Here is a 23,415-nt window from a genome sequence, read left to right as displayed (position 1 = left end):
ACCTAGGAACTTGGAACGCTGTCTGGCCAACACAGGGAAAACACTGCAACTCATGTTAACACAGAATAAAAGGCTTTCATCACTCTGTAGGTATAATGAAAGCCCGAACTGTCAGGTCCCTGAACGTGCTTGCATTTCTTCCCTCTTTCTTTCCTCTTGGCTGCTTCTGCTTGCTTGAATATAGCTCATTCCTACTTTAGGAGAATTCAGCATAAATAATATTAAACTTTAAGTCATAAAAAGACAGTGATTGTGTAGATAATAATTTGCATGCGTTTCAAATATCATGTGCATCAAGAAATTCAGATCACACATCTATTGTATAAAATAAAACACCCGTCTATGAGCATGTATTGATTATGAAAAAATACCTTTGCCCAACAGGTATAGGCAAGGTAGGGTATAGGATTTAGAGCAAAAAGACAACCTACTGGATTTTCATCCTAACTATGAGCTTACACTTTCCAACATAGATTGATTGAGGGCTATTTTTCCAGCATGCAGTTAATAACTTTTCTCACTTTCTAATTCAGCTCTGACCACCCCCCGTTCAGTTTGTGCCTTGAGGCTTGCCAGCAGGGCTTGCAATACTTACATTAAACTAAATTTAAGAGTAAAGGTGCTCCTGCTGCTCATGTTCTCAGATCAGAGGAGAGCAAAATGAAGAAACTGGCAGCTGAAACTTTAATGGTAGGAAACGTTGACTCAGAATTTTTTAAAAATTGTAGTTGATCTGTGTGACAAAGAAGACATGTTCGTCTCCATGTATATCATTTGCATTTGGTTTCATTAGATGCCCATATCTTCTAGAAAAAAAATGTATATCACAAACAAAAATGAACAAGGATGAATTTTACATAACAGACTAGCCCACCCTAGGAGGAGGAATTGTATGCACCTTGATGGGAAATACTGACCAGATCAGAGATTCTAGGATTTTATTTCTCTGTCTGCAAATAGTTAGGTCTTCCTAGTTTGGGGGAAGCCTCTTGATGAGCCTTTCAAAGGTGCCCACTGTGCAGTTTCTTCTGGCCCCAGTACCCGCTGTGTAACATCCGGGTAAGCAAAGAGGGACCTTCAGAAAATCTTAACTAGTAGAGATGGAATGTCCTTACTCGATACACTGTGATTATTGTTATCTTCTATCCTTTTTGAAATCCATCAGGGCTAGGTAAGGGTTAAGAACTGGGTTAGCTCAAATTCACTCTCTAACTTTGGAGACCTCTGAAATGCAGTCATTACCATTGCTGTGGAGTAAACTCACAGGAAGTGAACTGGAGGAGCCTGCGGTGTCCACTCAAATCTGTCCGTGGAGTTCAGCTTATGTTAGTCAATACCCTTTAACAAGAGTTCTGCATGATGTTGCCATGTAGTAGATTCTTGTTTTCCAAGTAACTCTGCTAATACAACATTGGATCAAATATATTAAGTTAGAAAACAAGCCATTATATTATGAAGTTATTCTGTGCAAAGCAATATCTTTTGATGTTTTTTCTGCAGGAAGGGACTCATATTTACGGTTGACCATGTTTTCAAGCTAAAAGTGTATAAAAAAGGATTTGTGGAACATGTCATGCCTCAATAAACTAAGATTAGGATTGTGTTATATTTAAAATAAAGCATTGATCTGCATTGGAAGTATCTTTTCAAGTAGGTGAAAAAATATTTTTAGGCCAAGGTAATAAACTTTTTCAGATATACAAGACTGCCCATCTCTATACTGAATTTCAAAAGATTTCCCTGAAGGTCTTCATGTTCCTCCCCCACCCCACCTAACTATGGCTTCGGGGCGCCAGAGGACTATCATGACTCAGCTGCCCAGAGGTGGACATGTGTTGGTCCTGACCACACCCTTACTTTCTTGTCTGCATAAACCACTGTCGTCTCCCATCCAGATACCACAGCAGCTCCTAGCTGCCCTCTCTGCTGTCTGCCTTCCTTTCCCTACAGTCTAACTCCGGAAGAAAGCCACACCAGAGTGATTCTTTCAAAGTGAATGTGAAATCACACCACTTTGATGTTACGTATCCTCCAATGAATTCTTACCTCGATGACAAAAAAGTTACAGTTTTTATAGTAACTTTCAAGACTGCATTGCGGGTACACTACCAAAACTATCCCTAGCTTCTTTGACTTCATCTGCTTTGCTCTTATTTATCCCTCCTGTGTTTGTGAGCATGTGTGTAGTTTCTAGTTCTCTGCTGTATTTATCACTATCAAATCTTATCATCCATCATCTGGATGGATAAGATATATCTCAGATATTTTGATGATAAGATATTTATAGGATACATTTATTCTATATATTTTTGCTTACTGTGTACCGTCTGTCTCCATGCCTATAATGGGATTCTGTGAAGTCAGAGAGGTTTGTCTTTTTGTTCACTAACATTTGGTACTTAGAACAGTACCCTGTCTCATAGTAGTAGTTCAATAAACACCTATTGAATATATACAAGGCCTATCTTCATTATGATTTACTGTTCATCGTACAGGTATGAAATGCTATATATAGTGATTTGATACCTACAAGAACCCTTCCAGATATTTGGTGATGCTTAAGGTAGAAGCCAAAGCTGGAGGACATACTTGGAGGCAGGTGGATTTTGGCTGTTGGGATGCCCCTCTGTTTAACAGAAGTATGGGTTATCTTGCCCTGAGAGTGCTTGCAACATGTGACAATTTTTCTGTTCTAAATCTACCAAATCTTATGCCCATATTGCTTCCACTGGGGTTAAGAGTTTAAATAACTTGATGTTGTAAACTTGCCTTTCCTATTGCTCCCCACTGTGGCACACTGCATTTTCTAAACAACTCCGCACTGTGTCTCTCACCCCGCATTATCTTCTTGCAGCATGCCTTTGACACTGTCCATCAGGAGATGGTTCTGTGTTCACTTGCATTGAGTTTGGACAGGCCTGTTATTATAGTAGAAGTGACACTATCTGACTTTCAAGGCCAGACTCTCAAAAGAGATACAGCTACCACCTGACATTTTGTTGAGATTCTTGTTTTTCGAGCCCGGAGCTGTCCCATAAGGCATCTGAGGTTGCCGTGCTGTGAGGAAACTCAACCCGTATGAGCAGACCACACATATGTATTTCAACAGACAGCCCCAGTGGAGATCCCAGCTAAGAGTTAGCTCCAACACCAGATACCTGAGTGAAGACAGGTGCAGCTGACGACCGTCCCTCACCACTGTGTTATCTCAGCTTCCGAGCCTTCCCAGCAGAGGCCCCAGTCATCACAGAGCAGAGAAGAGTCATCTCTGTTACGCCATGTCCAAATTCCTGATACTTATAAATTGTGAGACATAATGTTATTTTAAACAACGTTTAAAGTCGCTGTATTTATACTACATATTATAGCTATGTGCTTCCTGAGCAAGGGAGCTCTCTCATTGAGAATTATTCTAGCACCCATCACTTCTAAGGAAACTTTAACCTGTAAATGGTGAGGTGTTGAGAAAACAATAAAGTTTGAGCTATTTTTTATCATTGATTGTGACAGGAGAGCGAGGCATAAGCATCTGAAATCCACAGCTAGCGGAAGAAGCTTCATCCGTTAACTGCAACCACGCCCCTTAGCAAAACTTAGCAGAGCAAGCTGGTTATCTGAATCTTCAATGCATTCATCAGGTTTCCTTCTTATCTAGTTTGTGGTGGAGATTAGTAATAAACTGGCTGCAGACAAGGAATAAATTGGCTGAGAAGCAAACAGTAGACAAAAATAATGAGACAAGCAACATGTAGAATCCATTCACAAGTGTTGTTCCTGAGTAACATAACAATAGCTCTACCTATGGAGGTGTTCTGCCCCAGGAAGACAGACTAGATTGCTAATCACACCATAAAGAATTTTTTGAGGATTCATTCTTTACAGTGTCATTTCTGCTTATTTTTCATAGTCCAAAATGACCACCCTTCCCCCACCGACAATGACGCGTCCAAAGCTTATGGCTTTAGCCAGACAGAAGCTGCCATGCTCCGCAAGCACAATTCCAAGGTATGTTGCCCTGGTTGGCAATTCTTTTCCTGCAGAATAAAATGTCTTCAGTAAGAGATGACAATGGAACACCTCGGAAAATGAAACCGTTTAAGGAAAAGAAATCAGGCGTTCAGATTTGTTTCAAGAGGACTGATGAACCTCACTCAAAAACTGTAAATACATTTCTCAAGCTAATGCTCCTTTAATCATTTTGCTTCCTTTTGCAATTATGTCACAGTTCCTGAAGAGTTTCGAGATGTTTCTTTTAAAAATGTGTGTAAAGAAAGCAAAGAAACTTTTAAAATGAAAGGTATGTGGCTTTTAATCCACAAGACCATAAACACTGTTTTAAAGGGACAAGTGTGGATGTGAGGGTGATCGGGCAGCAGCATCTGTCACTCATGGATCACCGGGTTTGACTGGGCTGCTCTGGCTGTCAGGACAGGTGTCCCCTTCCTCCCTCACCGCTCGTTGTGCATCCCTCCCCTTCCTGAAGCTCCGAAGAGGACCATTTCCTAGGTCAACTCAACGGTGTAGCAGTAGCTGCACTTCTCTGCTGAACCTCCAAATAAGCTCTCGAAGGCACAAGGGTGCACCTTCCCTACTAGGTTAGATTGGTGGGCACGATTTAGCTCTGAAATTATGCTGAGATCTAAAATGTACATCGTCAAACTGCTGCAGCTTGTGACTGGAGTTGTCACTGAGAAACTGCAGAACAGAGAATTTGAGGCATTTTTTTATCATATTTATGATTATAACCTGAGATTGTGCAACTTTGAAATTGCCATTTGTAATTTTATTGATTTTTAGTAATATGTATATTTATCAGTATGAATAATTTGCATGTGTAAGTTTGACTATTTTCTTTATATACATAATTCTCAATTCCTGCAAGGCATAGTGATCAAAGTATTATAAGACTTCTTTGTTCTTATATCTCATTTTTAGTATTTCTGGAAAAGACCAAAGTCCCTGGACCAAAATAAATACACAGCTAAACTAACATAAAAGTTCTTTTAAAACAACAAATCAAAAATTTCTTTTTCTGTAGCTGAAAAAGCTTTTGATAGATGCATAATTTCTATGTCTGTTCCAGCTTTGCCTCTCACATTTGCATACTGTGAAATGTTTGCAAAGTCTGAAAAAAAAAACCTTGTTTTTCCTGTCTTTTTGAATGATTGAGATTTTATTTTCTTTTCAAGGTGAGCAATTCCTAAAATCAGGTGGATTTTAAAGAAAACTTCTTTTATTCATTTTACTGAAGAAAAATGTTTTTATAGTTAACCCTTAGGGTAAATTTCACAGTCATTAATAGCTTCTGACTATAGCAAAGATATGTGCTTAGTTCCGTATCTTGATGGTTATGAGAGGTTAATAGCATGTTTATTTTCTCAAGTAAAGGAGTTGTGAAGTGTGAGAACACTACAGATACATTGCTCAACAAAGTCTTAAAAATCATGCATTTAACCTCTAATAATTTGAAATTTATGTGTGATTTTTAAAAATGCTATTTAAACAGCATTTCAGGAAAAAACTAATAATGTTTTTATCAAATAAATGCTCTTGATTCAAGATTGTATGCTAGATACATACGACTTTTGCAGCCAGAATTTTATGCTGTGAAACAGCATGAACAAGATGGAAGACATTATAATTGTTGAGGAGAAAACTCCACTTCTTTAAGAAAGTGTATTATTGCAATTTGTTGCTGTTTTACTTGCTTATACACTGGCTTTAATGATCTTCCCTATCTGTTTCCATTCAGAAAAATTAAAATTTTGAAATGATCCACCAACAACCGAACTCTATAGTGATTTCAGAATATTTATTATCGATGCTATTATGCCCTGAATACTTCTGTTCTCCTGTTGGCATTTTATGTGTTTGGGAGCTTTTCAACTTCATAAGGCAGTGCTTTATTATTTCTTTGCACTTCATGTAGGTCTCAACTGATTAAAGAAAAAGAGGACATAGATCATTACCTGGAGGTGAATTTCAAAGGATTGTCAAAAGAGGAGGTTGCTGCGTAAGTATAGCCTCTTAAAGGTACTTTAATATGAAGTTTGTTTCTTTGTCTTGATTCTTTATTGAAATTTCAATTTTCCTGTGCAGTACACTTTCTCACTGGAACATGGCATTTAAAAATTAAAGCTCATATGAAATAGTGATAAGTCATACCTATTGATCTTACACATACGCATGTTTTTAATTTTATGGCTTTCAAAATCCTTACGTTTACCAAGATATTATATGATCACATTTAAAGTATTTAAGTCTGGGCTGTCAATTACTTATTAATCTCCATTTTAAGGTTTATTCCTTCCATGGAGGAGAAAGAGCTTTAAGAGAAAGATTTGTATCTTTCTTTTCTTGGTGATTAGATAAAAATAACCCTAGCAAGTGTATTTTTCTTTCATTCAATAACCCACAAAGAGAATCAATGGATCATAGTTCACTGTTTAATTTAAAAATAATTCTAAAATTTCTGGATTTATGTTTTAGATGGACAATGTAAGTTTTTTCATTTTACAACTATTTAGAATCTAATATGTGGGATAAATAAAAACAGAGTAAAAATCCATCAAAGTTAGTGAAAAATGAGTAGAAGCCTATAATAATAGCTAAACAGCCTTTAATGTTAGTTACCTATAGACCTAATGATTATTATAATCAGTTCAAGGGTAAACATTAAAAAATTGAAATCTTATAAATGTATATACATCTCATTGAATTCATTAAATGTTTCAATTACAGAATTTTATGCAACAAATCTTTAAAAAATATTATCTTGTCTAATGCTATGAGATTCTCCTGAAGTAATGTTCGTAATGATATTTTTGGTATAGATTTCATAGATCCTGAAATTATAGAAATTTGGTATAGATTTCATAGATCCTGAAATTATGGGTGCAACCTAGAGACCAAAATAGAATATCTGTTTTATTTTGGTTTTCATTAGCTTCTCAATTTACATATAATACTAAAATTCAAAGTACTTCAGTCTGTCAATAGCTACTTTAAAATGACAAAATTTAACAGTAACTGTCACTTACTTCCATAGAGCTCTCCGACTGCTATGTGCAATATCTGTGATTTAACAATTACTCTAATTGTTAACTCATTAACTGTCTGTGGTAACTTGTTGGATAAAGTTAAAGGGCAATATTACAGGATAATATAGTGCTATTAACTATGAGAAAATATATATAAGTAATATTTGCACTACTGTTTAAATGTATCATTAGCCAAATATCTTCAACTGGCTTAATAATTAAGAATTAAATTAGGAATTAAACTTGTGCTTCACAAAATTCAAGGAAATAGAAATTCATATGCACCTAATATTTCAATGTAGACTGAAAAAAATATCTAAGAGAATGCAAAAGAGACTTTGGCTATGAATATTTTCTTAATAATATTCATATTAATAGCATTTTTCCACTAAGGATACGACCAAATTGATTTCAAAATTTTTCATGCTCGATATTACAAGGTCCTTAAAGCTTCCCATACTTGGATACCTTTTTAGACATGCTCTTCTGTGAGATAGTAGATGCAAGTCACTAGTATGAACATAGTATGTGCACAGCTCACTATTATGCTTTTGATTGACACACATTTTATATCTCAACATCCCCCCCAAAAAAAATTGAATTGCCCATAAGGGAGAAAATTGATGAACGATTTCAGCACTTCCCAGCAAGGCCCCGCAGGTGCCATAAAGAATTATGCTTATTCTATTAGCCGAGAAATTGCTGCATAATACTTTTTATCAGCCATTCAACTCTAAAAAGACAAATTGGTCAACAACATTCATGAAGTACTTACTTTATATCTAATATTAGGTTTTCACAGTGAGAGAGACTATGACTTTTTCTGTAAGACACTTGGTCCCATCCTGAAACCTTAGCATGTGGTGGTTCCATAGTGTAATGGTTAGCACTCTGGACTCTGAAACCTTAACATATATTTGAGCAAGAGACAAAAATGGAATGAGGGAGTGTTGTTTGCATTATGAGGTGCAACCTAGAGACCAAAAGGAAGTCAGAGAAAACTAAAGTGATAGGACAACATCTGTCAAGGAAGATAAAATTTGAGTATGGCTCTTTTATGGTTAGTGTTGTAAAATGATCCTATTGATAAATCATCCATAGTAAGTAAGGAGGTAATGAGTAGAAACTTAAGAATTAAATTTTCAATTAGCAAAGGCAATACATAAGATACAGCTTCATATCATTTTTTCCAATTTCATTTTCCTTTTAGTAATAAGCATATATATATTCATCAGCACAATTCATTTGTATATATATCATTAGTACGTGCGTTAGTATGAATATATATTCATTAACACAACTGATGTATACTAGCTTTGTTATTCCATAATATGCATGAGCTCTTTGTCTATTCAAAAGAATAACTCCATATCATGTACACACAAACATACACACCCTGTGAATTTCCTATTACTGTGATGGATGGAGAATTTCTGTTCTTGTCTGAGGACAACCTTAGACATCATCACTTGTTCATTTTATCACTTGTTCATTGGATCCCATTCTCTCTTAGCAGTTTCAAGACTTTCTCCTTTAAACATGGTTTTCCTGCATCATCAATTTCTCCTTTTCCATTGGTTAAGTCTGGCTAGTATTCATAGGTACACTAGTATTTTCCTACATGTCCCTCTCATTCTGTTCAGCACTCTGTCCTCCCTGCATTCTTCTTGTCATGTGGAAGTGCCCTCTCCAGGAAACACTTCTGTGACCGCATAATAAAACTTAAATGAGTAATTGAGCCAGATAAATTTAAATAGCTGCTACTGATGAATCCAGCTGATAAGGGTTTCTTTTATTTCAAAACGGATAGTCTGGTTTGAAGGCAAGGGCTTCATTCATGTTTTGCCATCTACATTTAAAGAAGGAATTTCATGCTTTGTTAATTTTTAAGTGATTAGATTATTTATTTGCTGTTCTTGAAATCAAATATACATTAGATTTATATTTATATTTGACACTGATGATTTCACTTTATTAGGTGTGTTTTTACATGGTTCATTGATACTGTCTGATGGTTACTAAAGAAACACACCTGAAGTATTGATATACTTTGGGTTTTTTATTTTGTTTTTTGTTTTTTTTGTTTGTTTTTCTTCCAGTACCAGGAATTGAACTCATGACCTTGGGCTTGCCAGGCAAGCTCTGTGCCACTGAGCTAAATCCTCAGCCCTCCTACTTTGGGTTTTTAATTCTGTACAGTATTATTGGAATGTACTGTTATGTTCTAAAGGACTTAAAATGTCATTTGTTATCATATCATGATTTCTTTGAATAGTAAATTAGTAAAAGTGTCATAAAGTCAAACAAAAATTTCTGGGGTGTCAGGTTTAACCACTTTAGCTATGTATATGAGGATATAAATAAACAAAATCATCTAGGAACAGAAAATGTTAATCTGATAAATATTTTCTCTTTAGGTAACAAGTTTTTTATGTGAAAGATTTAGTTCAAATTTGTGTGCATCTTTAAAATATTGCTTTCTTTTGTCATTTCTTACTTTGAGTATCATCAGTTGATGTTACTGAGTACCACTCCGTAAGTCAGCTCGGTGATAATTAGGGCTGCCAATTACCACATTCACCAATAAAGAAGCAAAAAGTATTTCATTTCAAATCTTTTGAAGTTTTTTTTCCTCTTGACTAATTTTGAATTGTATGAGTCTTACTAACTCAAAGTAAATTCATGTTTAGCCAGTTAGGTTTTTACTTTAAATTTTAAAATTCTTCCAATGATAGTTTTACAAACTACAGGTATGTTTATTTTACCATGGTAGCACCTGGGTTGCCCAATGGCCAGGCACTTTAAATAGGGTCAAATATTTCATAACAGTATAGTGGAGATTTAGACTCCCTCAAGTGTACTCTTATCTGACTTACTCTTTTTTGTGTATTTTTTAATGCTTTTATGAAATCAGTTTGTTTTCTTTTCAAAACATTTTGATCCTTTGCATATAATGAATTCTCTGTGGAGGTTTGCAGATTAAATTTTTGGAAGAAGCCAATTGCCAAGTACATGTGTACATGATGGTCTATCATGTTGAATTTTGTCTCTGATAGTGTGCTTTGTGTGTGCCAGATCTGGATCATCTCTGGTCAGTATAATTAGGTGATATTTACCTTTTGATTAAAAAGTTCCAACATGCATGTTTTCTCTTGAAATAAAATCTCTTCAATGTCTAACTATGGGAATGAAAATGTTTAAATATCTAACGAAGAGAATGAAAATTTTATAGAAGACACTTTTCCTTAATAGGTTTAAATTAGATGATTTATTAAGTTTTAAAACTATATTCACCTTAGAATTAGTCTCTGAGAAAATTTTAAAAACTCCAAACTTTCTTTGATCTAGGAAGACAATTTATCAAGACACACACACATCTTATACGTTTATAAATATATGTATATATTGTGTGTATCTTTGAATATATATATGTATATATCCCCAATTCTTGTGCTTTAATTATTAATCTCAACTTTCTATATATTACTGATAAAAAGCCTTTTAATACACTTTAAACATTTTTCTTCAAGTTAAAGCATAAATATGTTTAGGAAAATCAAATATAGCTAGAAAAACTCAAATATAGAAGGTTGTATTCTCTTCTTCCCCACAAGCTACACATCTAGGCAAAAGGTCATAGTCCATTCTGATTAAACTAGCTGGAGAGTTGGCCAAGCTGGGACATTCCTATAATCCCACTTACTCAGGAAGGAAATGAATAATTCATTTTGAAAGGTCTTAATAAGATTTCTATTTCTCAATTTTAGTTTCATTTTAATTTTTTATAGTTAAAGATTTTGATTATGAATGCGTACCAGTGTTGGTCCTCTGGATCATTACACTAAATATATACACTTAATTACTAATTAATTAATTACTATATTATCTTCCAAAACTCCTACATGATCAATAAGGACCTTCCAAATATCTTTTGTTATTTTTGTATTTTTTTCATTCCTTTCATGTTCATGAGCGACCAGAAGTTACTTGGTCAGAATATAAGGTAATTGTACTACTAATTGCTCTTGGTTTATTGAAAGGAATAATTAATGTTTAATTGTTTGATCAATCTTGCATACCTATATCTGGTAATCTGTGCAATTACTTTGAAAATAACAATAAGTAATACAACAACCATTGCTGATTTCCCTATCGTCTTGTTTTGAAATTCTGTATCATTTTTATAATTTCTCTGTGGTTTGGTTTTTGTCTTTGTTTTTGTTATTTTGTTATTGTTCTTTCCTTTTAAAATAAAAATAAATAAGCAAATACATGAATGCATAAGAATATTTTCTAAGGAACCTAAACTGTATTCTAAGTACATTGGGAAGCCATTGGGTCATTTTATGCAGGGAAATGACACAATATGACTTCACTTTAAAAGATTCGCTCAAGGCCTCTCTGCCCTATGGGTACCTGAGATGGCAACAGCCCATGAGAGAGACAGGGCTAGCTTGATAAGAGTAGATGGAGAGGAGATGATAAGAAGTGGCCTAATTTAGACTACATTTAAATGACAGGAAGATCAGTACATACAATATAATGAACTTGGAGAATGAGTGGGAGAAGAAATCAAAGATGGCTGTCTGAACTGGCCTGAGTCACTGGGGGAAATGTCTTCTTCATGCCTAAGTCTCCAGTATCTCCAGCATTATCCAGAGCACAGCAAGCACCCAATAATTTTTTTAAGTGAAAACCACCCACATCCCAGCCTATGCCTACCTCTTCCAGTTAAAATCTTTCTATTCCACTTTGAAATTTATTCTTTGAAAAAATAAAAATGAATACTTGAACACTAAGTATGTTTCCTGTGCTATTTCGAGGGTATCTTATGTATTAATTTAATCCTAGAAAAATCTAAGATGAAACTAATCTAAAATTTAATCTTTGCTAGTTCCATGTATGCTTAAAGATGGAAGAACAGAGATATTAAGCAATTTGTGCAAAGCCACACGATAATAAGCAGTGTTGATTAGAGGCAGTCTGAGTGTGGAGTTCATCATGAGCCCTGATACCACTCTGCCTCTGAGGTTGCCCAGGTCGTTACGCACTGCTCTCTTTCATCTCTCTTCCTTCATGTCCTGCCATTCTCTTGGTCTTAAATAGTCTTCTTTCTTACTGTATCATGGGCAACTCTTCCTTGTTCTTAAAACACCTCCACTCTAGTTGGTAACATTTCTACTACCGTTCTAGAATACCCAGGACTCCTCCCATCCTGCCACTTACACCACTGTGTTGCATTGCTAGTTTATGGGTTTCCACGACAAGAATATAAGCTTCAAGAGTGACTGCCATGATTCATATGTTCATCCTTGGCACTTGTATGTGCTGAGGTCACGGGTGTGGGTGGGATAGTGCACGTGATCTTTTATCCCTCTGTACCTCGCACATGCGCACTGCCTGGAATGCGCTTCTCCTCCCTCATGTCTTGCGTGCTTGGTAAGTTTTTCTTAACTTCCAGCCTTGATTGAACTGTTTCTATCTCTCTGAGGCCTCTTTTGGACCATCCTTATCACGCAGTAGATTCCAAAGCTCCTGTTGAAGCTCTTTATAGCCACTGATGATTATGTATATGTGTTTTAGTTCTCCCTCTTTATTAATATTTAACAAACTATAGATTGTGACCCATTAGTACTCACTAATGAGTGGTTGTGACTCATTAGTTTGGGGGTCATGGCCAGCATTTTAAAAATGAAGAGCAAAATAGAATAGGAAAGAGTGCATTGTATTCAGTAAGGCTAAATCCTGAAAGGCTGCCTGGTGTAATGGAACAGACCTTGGGCTTTAAAGCTAAACTATCTGCACCAAATCCCAGCTTTACATTTGCTGACAAAGCACCTGGTTGGCTTTGGGTAAGTTCCTTAACTTTCTTGTCCCTTGGCTTCCTCATCGGGAAAAAATAGGAATAATGATAATAGGGCTAGCTTAATAGAATGGTTATGAAGATTAACTGATCAAGAGATTGGAATATTTTGTGTACCAGTACTTTCAAACTTTTGCCTCATAATTTACATACATTGTGTATATGCGTGCATGTACTGGATTGCAATATAAATGTCTTTCTTACTGTGAATTGCCAGAAGGAACAACTCTGCTCTGAACTGGGAGACTCTGAAAGCAAAGATTTATTTTATTCACCTTTAAGACTCTTCTGACTTTCGTGAAATAACATTTTTCTTCTTACTTTCATTCTAGAATAGATTAAAGAAATGCAATGTTAACATGTTGTGTCATACAGCTGTCAATTTATAACTAGAATATGAAAAACAATTAAAGGGCAAGTATATAAACATACCCCCCAATAGAAACACTGTCATTCCTATGCAGTGTTAAGTTTTATCCTGAGCTTCTGGGCTGACCTGGCAAATAGAGGTTGTGATGGAGAATGTGATTTTCATTACTGATGAAAGGACACACATCAGTTTTTCAAGAGGGACAAGCTTTATCCTGATACTAAATTCCAAAAGAAATTTATCACATGAACTTATCCAAGAAAAATGGAGAAATTTAAAAGAACTCTGCAACAAGACTGAGGTAAAATGTTTATAAGGACAGCTTGTCATAGCTATACATATCTTGACTAAATTGTCTTTCAAGTAAGATAGTAACAGGTAAAACAGAACAAATAATTGTTGTGTGTTTACCTCTGTTTTCCATAATCCTCACAACACTAGAAATAGTATTATTTCTTGTTATTATTCCAGAGGCCAAGGCATAGAGAGGGTAAATAATTTGTCAAAGGTAATTTATTGTTATAAAGAAACAGGAGCAATGAGGTAGAAAAAAATGCCTCAGAGAAGAAAGGATGAAAAAAGGGATGTATATATTAGTGATAAATCCAGTGGGTATTTTAGAGGTCAGATTCCAGACTCTTGAAGAACTTCTAGAGCTGCCTGGGTCCAGAACCTCAATCCAGTTTCATCTCTATAATGATCCAGTTGTTCTGTAACCCTGATTCAGATTTCTTCAAAAGCCCCTTACCCTTGTCTGAAACAATCTCTTACCCTACAACCAAAGTACCTAACAAAATGTATTGTAGAACATGGGAATTGTTCTCTTAAAAGTTAGTTTGGCTTAATATTTTTCTCCTGCAGGATCAACATCAAGAAACCCATTTTCTTCCTGAGGATAAAATAATCACACCATACATAGGATACTAAATTCTTACCATGATGAGAAGGGAGGAAAGGAAAATCGGAAAGTTCAAATTTTCAGAAATATTTTTTTCAAAACCAGTTAGAATATTACCAGAAATAGGAGGTGATATTTCATAATGATAAAAGGAGCTCATTTATTAGAAGGATATAATCTTAAATATCTGTACTACTAACCTCAGAACCTCAGAATACATTAAAAACTGATAGAAGAGACATAAATACTTCTACAGCTATAAGTAGTGATTCTAGCTCCTTTTGCTCAATGATTGCTAGAAAAGTTAGTAACTATACAGAACCCTTAAACAACACTTTCCATCACCTAAAATAATTAACATTTACAGAATATTTCACCAGGCAAGACATATACTTTTTTCGAGTATTCATAAAGCATTTGTCGAAGTAGAGGATATTCTCCACAGTGAAACAAATGTTAATACACTTAAAGGACTTGTATCCTAAAACTTATGTTCCCTTAAAACCAGAGAATTTAATTAGAATTATTAACTAAAAGATCTCTAGAAAATCCCCACCAACTGGGAAGTCAAACAGTGTATTCCTAAAGAACCTATGAATCAAATAATTTCCAGGATAAATTAGAAAATATTTGAACTGAATGAAAAAATAATATATCAAAACTTGCAAGATGCAGTGAAAACACTGCTTTAAAGGAAATTTTATAGCACTTAAAATGCTTACTTTAAGAAATAAATATGTAAACTCAGTGCTCCAAGCTTTCATTTCCAAAACTGGAAGCCAGGCATGGTGGCTCAAGCCTGTGATCTCAGCACTCAGGAAGCTGAGGCAGGAGGATCACTGCAAGTTCAAGGGCAGCCTAAATTACATATTGAGACTCTGTCCTAACCAAAACAAAAAAGAAAAAAAGAAGAAGAAAGAAAGAATGAGAAAGAGGAAAAAAAGAAAATTAAGTTCAAAGTAAGCAGAGAGAAATAAATAGCAAAACAAAAGAAGAAAACAGACACTAGAAAAAAATCAAAAAATCGATGAAGGTTATAGCTTGTTCTTTGAAAAGATAAATTGGCTGGGGATTTAGCTCAATTGCTGGGGATTTAGCTCAGTGGCAAAGCGCCTGCCTGGCAAGTGCAAAGTCGTGAGTTCGGTTCCCGGTACCGGAGAAAAACCAAAAAAAAAAAAAAAGAAAAGATAAATTGACTAACTTTTAGTCAGACTGATCAGGAAAAAAATGAAGACATGGTTTACCAATTTCAACTTTCTTTCTTTCTTTCTTTCTTTCTTTCTTTCTTTCTTTCTTTCTTTCTTTCTTTCTTTCTTTCTTTCTTTTCTTCCTCTTAGCCTGGAAAAAATATTTAGGGTTAAATTGACTATCAAAGTAACCAGAAAGACCAAAAATAAAAAGACAAAACCCCACCTAGATACATCCTTGTGAAACTTCAGGATACTACATATAATGAGGAGATATTGGGGACTTATACAGGTCGGGAGAAGAGGTTGTGATCAAGAAATAAAGACCAGGCAAAATCACAATTGTTCACATAACTTTTGGTCCAAGGCAAAAAAGAAAGTTGTTTTCAAAATTTGCAGAATGATTAGTTTTAACTGAAAATTGTATACCCAGACAAACTATTAATTAAAAGTGAGAGTAGCATAAAAATTTCTTTAGCTAATGCAAAGGCTAAGAAACAGCCCTTTTTCTGTTTCTCTCTTTCTCTCTCTCTCTCTCTCTCTCTCTCTCTCTCTCTCTCTGTGTGTCTGTGTGTCTGTCTGTCTGTTAGAGAACTGAGTCCAGGTCCTTCACAATGACCTACATACTCAGTCTCCTTTGTATTTTTATTTTGAGATAATGTTTTGCTAACTTCCCCAAGCTGGGCTTGAAATTGTGATCTTCCTGTCTCAGTCTTCTAAAGTGCTTAGATTACATCTGTGGCCCCCATGACCTGCTTCCATTGGCTTTTTCTACTCTGTCCCCTCCCCTAAATAGGTACACTGAGGGTGTGATATATAGAATTCAAGGGGAAAAAAAAGGCTGTACAATCCAAGAAACAGTACCAAAGCCAGACATCCAAATGTCTGCATCATTCCTATAGCAAATGCCAGGATTAAGCACCTGAAAAATTTTAGTGATTATTTTAACATAAACATATCATATATGTTCAGGATAGCAAGATGATCAGACAGCTAAGATTTAAGTGTATTAAATGTACTATTAAAGGTAGAAAGGTAACATAGCATGTGTTTTATACACTGCATACATTATACAAAAATATTAATATAAGAAATTAAACCAGCAAGAATCAAATTATTTGATTATCCTAAAATTTTTCACCAAAGTGTAATGCCACCTAGACTAAATGGCAAGTTTTATTATATATACATACACCTATACACAGACATAAAACCTTTTATATTCTATTGATTTATTCTCCTTTTCTTGCATAAGTGCCATAACCCTTTTTATTAATATAGTTGAACTGCATTTTTATATCTGGTAGACAATGCCCCTTTTTGTTTGAGTGATCAAATCTATCTTGTGTATTACTGTTTCGTGTGATTCTTAGAATTATCTTGTCGAGAGTCAGGAAACATGTTTGAGTTTTTAAGGGATTGCACCAGATTTGCATCTTATTTTAGGAGAATGAAAATACTGAGTCCCACTTTAACAAGAACCTTCGATTTCAATGCTAGCAGTGACAGCAGCATCCTCTGCATTCCTGACAGTCACGAAAGTGATTCCCGTGTATTATAAATCATAAAGCTTTTCTCCATAGGATTTTAGCAGATACATACTACCAAGATGAAGAATTTTATCAGGCTCTGCTTTTCTTGATCATGAATAAGTTTTCAAATGTATTAAATAATATTGTGCCATCTGCTGAAATGATCATAAAACTTCTAGATTTTCTAATTTTGAATTATTCTTACAATCCCAGAAAAAGCCCCCTTTAGACATTATGGAATTAACATGTATAATGTTTGTGCATGTGTTGTGGGTGTGTGTGTGAAGTTTGGATCTAAGTAAAAATAATACCAAGTTGCTGTTTTCTTTTTTATGCTATTATCTGGGATTAGGTAAAAGGAGCTGAAAACTTTTTTATCTTTTTGATGTTCTGGGGCATTTCAGAGGAAATATGAATTTCATATTATTAAAGGTTTCATAGAGCTCCCCATAAAAACAAACATTTTTGCTTCTTTGGTGGGAAAGGTGTTTGGAGAAAAAGGACTCAATCTTCTGTCATAATTTGTTTTAGTTTTCTTTAATGATTTGATAACTCATATTTTTAGGAAATACCTATGTATATAGATTTTATATTTATTGCAATAAAGTTTGATGTAGTATTTTCTAACAATGTGTAAATCTCTTCTGTATCAATTAAATAATCTCTATATCTCAGAAGTAGTATAAAAACAAAGAAGGCTTATTATTTGTGCTCTAGAATTAGGCTCTATCTCTCACAAGGCATGGGGTCTCACTTGTTAATTAAATGCTCTGTATTGCAGTTTTTTCATCTGTAGAATGGAGACAATGAGATGATACCTACCTCATAAAAATCGTGGTAATGTTTCAATAAGATAATCATATGCATACTATTGAGAACAGTACCTGGCACACCGTGAAGGATAAAATAAAAGTTAGTTGCTACTCTAATTATATTTGGAAGCTATATGGTCTTTAAACTCCTATACTGTTTGGTGACATCTACTTTTAATTTTTTCAAGTGTACCTGCAAAGATTTCTTTGTCTTTTCACAAACCCGTTTGCTTTATGGATCACATAGCCACATTGTTTTATGGGTCAATTTTTTCTTCTCATTTGACTAATGTATGATTTTACCCATAATATTTCCTGTATTGCCCTTTACCTGGATTCATTTCATTGTGCTTATTTTGTTGCAATGTTTTTGTAGTGTCCTGAGTTGAAAGCGGGCTTCTTCACACGAATCATTTTCTCCTGATTATTAACAAATGCACTTCTGTAAGCTTCCTTCTGAGTGTGAAGATTTCTTCTCCCAGCATCTGATATTTAGATACTTTTAAAATTCTAAAGATATTAAAATCTCCATAGTGGCTTCACGTTTAGGCAATGAATAAATTAGAAATGTATTTATAAATTTGCAGGTAAGTCGTTTTGATTTCTTTTTCTTTGGGGGTTTGCTGTTTTTTGCAAAGGGGAATGCAGAAGTGGAGAGATAATCTTTCCCTGTGTTCAGTGAATGTGCCGGTCTACTATATACTATCAGTTTATGGCATTTCCAGTGTGACTAGTACATAGCCAATTTTCATAAATATATCTTGTGTATTTAAAATATATGTTCCTAATTTATGTGCCATATCATTTATATAGAAACATCTATCAGAATTAGCAATCAGCTTGAGCCTGTTTATTCCATCGACCCAGGCAGTTCAAATAAATTTCCTTCTATTTTTAAGTTTCTGAAAATAAATTTATTAAAATCAATTTCCCTTTATCGTTAATTTTATATTTTTTAAAGCTATGTTGTTAGGTGCACTGTTTCCTTCTTGGTGTATTTCTCAGTAAATTAATCCACTTATGCATCTCTAATAATCTTATGTTCCTTTAAATTTTTTCCTCACTGAATTATCTTTTGTCTGATATTAGTAATATTCCAAGCTGTCCTTTCATGAGCATCTGCACTATTATATGGGGATACAAAAGAAAGAAACGACATAGTCTCTGCCTGTTGTATATCTGCTTCACATATTTTTGAAATTTGAATTCAAGACTCATCTCACACGTTTTGGTTTTACAATAGCCTCACTGATGCACTTATTTGATTTTAAAAGCTATGTTCTGGTTACAGCTAGTTATTTTCTAAATATTTAAGAGAGCTGTCATTAATTAACTGTGACGCTGAAGAAAACAAGATATTTATACACAGATGTTTTCTGCCCGAAGCATCAGAATGGTCAATTTACTTTCCGCTCCTGTTAATGCAGTTCTCATTATGTCCTGGCTACTTGCTCATGGTGCACGGTTTGCGAGGAATCCTGGCTTCGCTGTTTGTGTGTGCAGCATACACATTCTCTGCAGCAGCAGTTAAAGGCCATACAATACAAGAGATTTCTTCCCGTGGCTCACAATTCAGTACTTACCATTTATACATTCCAGTGTGGCAGAAGAAAATATATTCTTAATTTCATTCTTACTATAGGGAAAATTAAAATATGTTTAGTAAAAATATGAAAGAAATGGGATCAATGCTACCCTTTAATAGTCTAAAGTTAACAATTTTCTCTTAAATCACAACAGATTTCTGACCCCCAAAATATTCAAAAATAGAGCTGAAGAGACCCTGAAAATCATTTGGTTTAATTTTTTAAAATTTTTTATCCAAAAAAGAGAAGGTAAAAGAGTATAGTTAACAGTTTGTATAAGGGAAGTTTTATAAGAAATTTTTTGCTCATGACAAAATGTCAGTACCTCAGTAGAAGAAATGTCATAATACAAGAAATCTTAATGTGGGTTTTGTTATTTACTCTTACACGATCTTTCATTACGCTGCTGAAAAGAGCATGGGTAATGTTTTGTTTTCATTTTTAATTTATGTGACTTTTTTCCTTTGTATTTTACATGTTATATTTCTCTTAAATACTTGTCATGTTTGTAGTCTAACGTGTACTCCTTTCCTGTCATTATTTTAACACTTTTTTGAGTATTATAAAGAAATATGTATTTAGAGGAAGCAAAGTTTGATTATATAGCACAAAGCCATAAGGGTAAAGAATTGATCGGCTTGCTTTTCCCGAGGAAACCTCCTCATGTGGTTGTTTAATGTGAAAGGTTTTTTCTTGAAAAGGTTAAAAAACTTCTAATCAACTTTTGTACATTATGTAGAACTTCATTTTCTAAACTCTGCAAAAGAAAGTTTCATATTTAATGGGATATCATGAATTATTCCATTTATTATCTACTTCCTCCTTTCAAAGACATGATCTGGATAAAAGGCGGGGTGAATAATTTCAAAAAATACAATACATTTTTAATGGGAAGGTGCAAGCTACAGATTCTCATGACTATTAGCAAGTGTAGAGGAAACAGAATTTTACTTGCAAAACTCGTCAAACTCTTGCAAAGAAAAAAATGTGTGACATACTTTAGTAAAAGAAAATACCATGAGCCAAACTTTTCTTTTTAAGGTAACTTGTTGTTTTTAGTAAGTTTTGTTCTTATATGCTCCAGCTTGCCATGTTTTTTCCAAGTTTGATATTCTACTCAATTTATATAGAAACCTGACAGCAATGTTATTTGTAAATATGTACAGAGAGCTGGCAGAAATATTTTACTGATATTACTTAAGGAAACCATCCCAAGTAATACGATTCCAAAATATGTGCAGGACATCTACCACTATGTTTCAAAACATAGAATGCATATCATAATTCACAGAGCCTTGTGTTAATAAAAAATATAAATATTATTTCAAACAAAAATATTGCTAATGAAACAGTGTAGTCATACAGGTATTTGCAATCGTGAGATAGCAATCTCATTTTTTCTTTCTTTTTTCAGTTTTGCTGTCATTATATTAGAATAAAGAATACAAAAGAATTATGCTATCTATTCAGATTTCTTTTGCATTCTTATAACTCAGTTAAAGAGCTAAGTTCATTTTCAGGAGTTATTTTTCAGCCTATGTTTAGTAGGTTTCATAGGATTGGAATTTACAGTGTAACTGGCACAAAAAGAACATAAGATGGCTTCATTTGGCCAAAAGTGTTCGGACTCCTGTTTAATTCTGGCTTAATATTTTTTCCCCGAAAAGTTCTTCTTTTAAAAAATGGCATTCAGTTCACACCTCACCACATTTAATCTTTAGCCTAACTTATTTAGTAAAGAAACTTGAATTTCTAAATGGCATTTGCAAATAATAAAACCATTGGCAAAACTTCTATGTAGAATCAACCTCTTATAAGCAGTTTTTCTAGTCTTTTTCACCAAACTTCTAAATAAATGCTGTTAAAATGTGATTAAGTTTGAGATCAAGCAAATGGTGTTAAAATGCCATGCAACTGCTTCATGGATAAATATTTTTGTTATACTTCATATGGTTTGATGAATAGTTTATTCACTTTCAATGAGAGCCATTGTACTTCAAATTTTTAATTGGATGGAAATCACTTGGGAAGATCATTTTTAAAGAGGATATGCACATAAAAACACCTTTATATTATTAAGGAAATTATTTCAATCCATTGCAGTCCTGTACTGCCTGCTAAAAAAGAAAACCATAGCTTTTCTCTGATATCTAGTATTGATAACGAGAAAAAATACTGTTTGATTGTGAACATTTATTGAACTCACAAAAAGTCTCCACTTTTAAGGCTGACCATCAGTTCTAAAAATTGAATCTGTAAAATAATTTTTGTTCTCTTCCATTCAATAGAGATATTCATTCATTCCATCCCTTCTAAAATAAAATTACCCACCCACTAAAAATGAATTCTTATTGCACTATTGGGAGAAATCTTTGCTGAACAAATTTTTAAATGTTATTATTTGTACAAAGAATTGTATTATTGATACTCCCATTTCTGAAATACTATGAGATAAACTTTCTTACTTATCTTTATTAGGTTTCTTTAAAAAAATTAAAGTTTGTTGGGGTTAATAATTTTTTTCAAAGTAGTATATATATATATGTACACACACATATACACATACACATATATACACATTTTTAAAATGTTGAAAGTTTGACTTTGCTTTCTAACTTTTATCATTAATAGTCTTTTATATTTTCTAAAACTATAAATTAAAACTTGCACATTGTAACAGTTTTCTCTAAGTATTTCAATTGGTAAATACAACTAGAAAATCACATAAAATTCTGTTAATAATCTCCCGGGAAGTAGATTTTATCTATTTTTAAAATTATCAAATTAGTACAGCTAGTGAAATTGAATATAAATCTAAACTGAAACATAAAAATCTTCTATATTTATCTTCTGATTTTTTTGTTAACATTTTTAGGGTGATATTTTCATTTACACAATTGAATGTAATGTTATATTTATGCAAATAATTTTATGAAATTTTCAGAAAAAATATAAATTAATACATATGTGAGGATTATTTTGTAATGAAGCTGAAATGTTAGATATTTAATCTTTGTGAAAAGGAGAGTTTTATTTCAAGTTATAGCAATATATTAAATACATAATAATGTATAGAACAATACTTATGCATTCAATTTTTTTCATTTCCTTTCAAATACCACCTGAAAATTTTACAAAGAAAATCAAGATCCTTATAATGGCTATCATGGTAAAATTCTTACTACGTAATTAGTCATAATTGATCCAATATGAAGAGAACTAAATTTTTGAACCATATATTAAAATTATACATAAGTTGCAATGATTATGTTATGTTCATTATATCTTCATTATTCTTTGAAGTTTTGAAACACTTAGAAGAAATTAACAATGTCCATTTCAATGACTAATTCTAATTATAAAGACTAAATATTATAAAAGATTCTTTTGATTCAGGTGTAATTCTACTTTTTGAAATATTTACAAGTAATTGCTAGGTAAGTAATAGAAAATAAGAGTGATCATCAAACTATTTGTGATTGCTGAACGTACTAGCACAGAAGGTGAATTTGTTTTAGAAATACCATCATGATATAAAAGTGTTTTTGTATGCACTTTATTTGGATTACTAAAAATGTTCATTAAATATTAAATATTTACTCTAAAATTTCTTTCTAATTTCAAAAAAATGAGACTGGAATTGTTTAAAATTGTTAATCTGTAAGGTACCACCTGCTGTATTTTCATTTTTAGCAGTGGAGTATTTGTTAACTTTTCTCCCAGTTTTGTGTTTTGCCATTATCAGATGGGTGAGAAAGAATACAGTGCATAACTTTACATTGATATTATTTGAGCGTTGCCTTATTTGCATATCAATTAAAATAATATCTATATTAATGTGAATAATGAGTTATCACATTTACATGTTATGACTGCAGTTTGCTGAATTTCCAGTAGATGCCCCCAGAGACCAGTTAACTCACTGAAAATCCTTTAAATTTGAAAGGGAAACATTTTGATTGCTATAATTTTTTCTTCCTATATGTTGAGGCACATGAAAAACAAAAGTCTTAAAAACTTTAACTCTCTATGAGGTTATTATCCTTCCATGTTGATTACAAATATGTATGAGTGATGACAGTACCACTTTTTAGTTAGAACAAATCAATAATATGATTAATAATTAT

The 23,415-nt window shown here is 33.5% G+C and overlaps 1 protein-coding gene across 3 annotated transcripts in view; it reads left to right on the top strand.

Moving 5' to 3' along the window:
• Nucleotides 1-23,415, top strand: part of Ttc29 (tetratricopeptide repeat domain 29) — a 192,749-nt gene that overhangs the window by 1,946 nt on the left and 167,388 nt on the right. For all 3 annotated transcript variants that reach the window (XM_005386666.1, XM_013515339.1, XM_013515340.1), the window contains exons 2-3: nt 3,908-4,005; nt 5,930-6,013. In XM_005386666.1, the coding sequence (XP_005386723.1) occupies nt 3,914-4,005; nt 5,930-6,013 (176 nt within the window). In that variant the 5' untranslated portion in view covers nt 3,908-3,913. The remainder of the gene's footprint in view (nt 1-3,907; nt 4,006-5,929; nt 6,014-23,415) is intronic.

This window comes from Chinchilla lanigera, unplaced genomic scaffold (assembly GCF_000276665.1).
Source record: "Chinchilla lanigera isolate Chin_1 unplaced genomic scaffold, ChiLan1.0 scaffold00027, whole genome shotgun sequence".
Taxonomy (NCBI): domain Eukaryota; kingdom Metazoa; phylum Chordata; class Mammalia; order Rodentia; family Chinchillidae; genus Chinchilla; species Chinchilla lanigera.
This window is presented reverse-complemented; position numbering and strand designations above follow the sequence as displayed.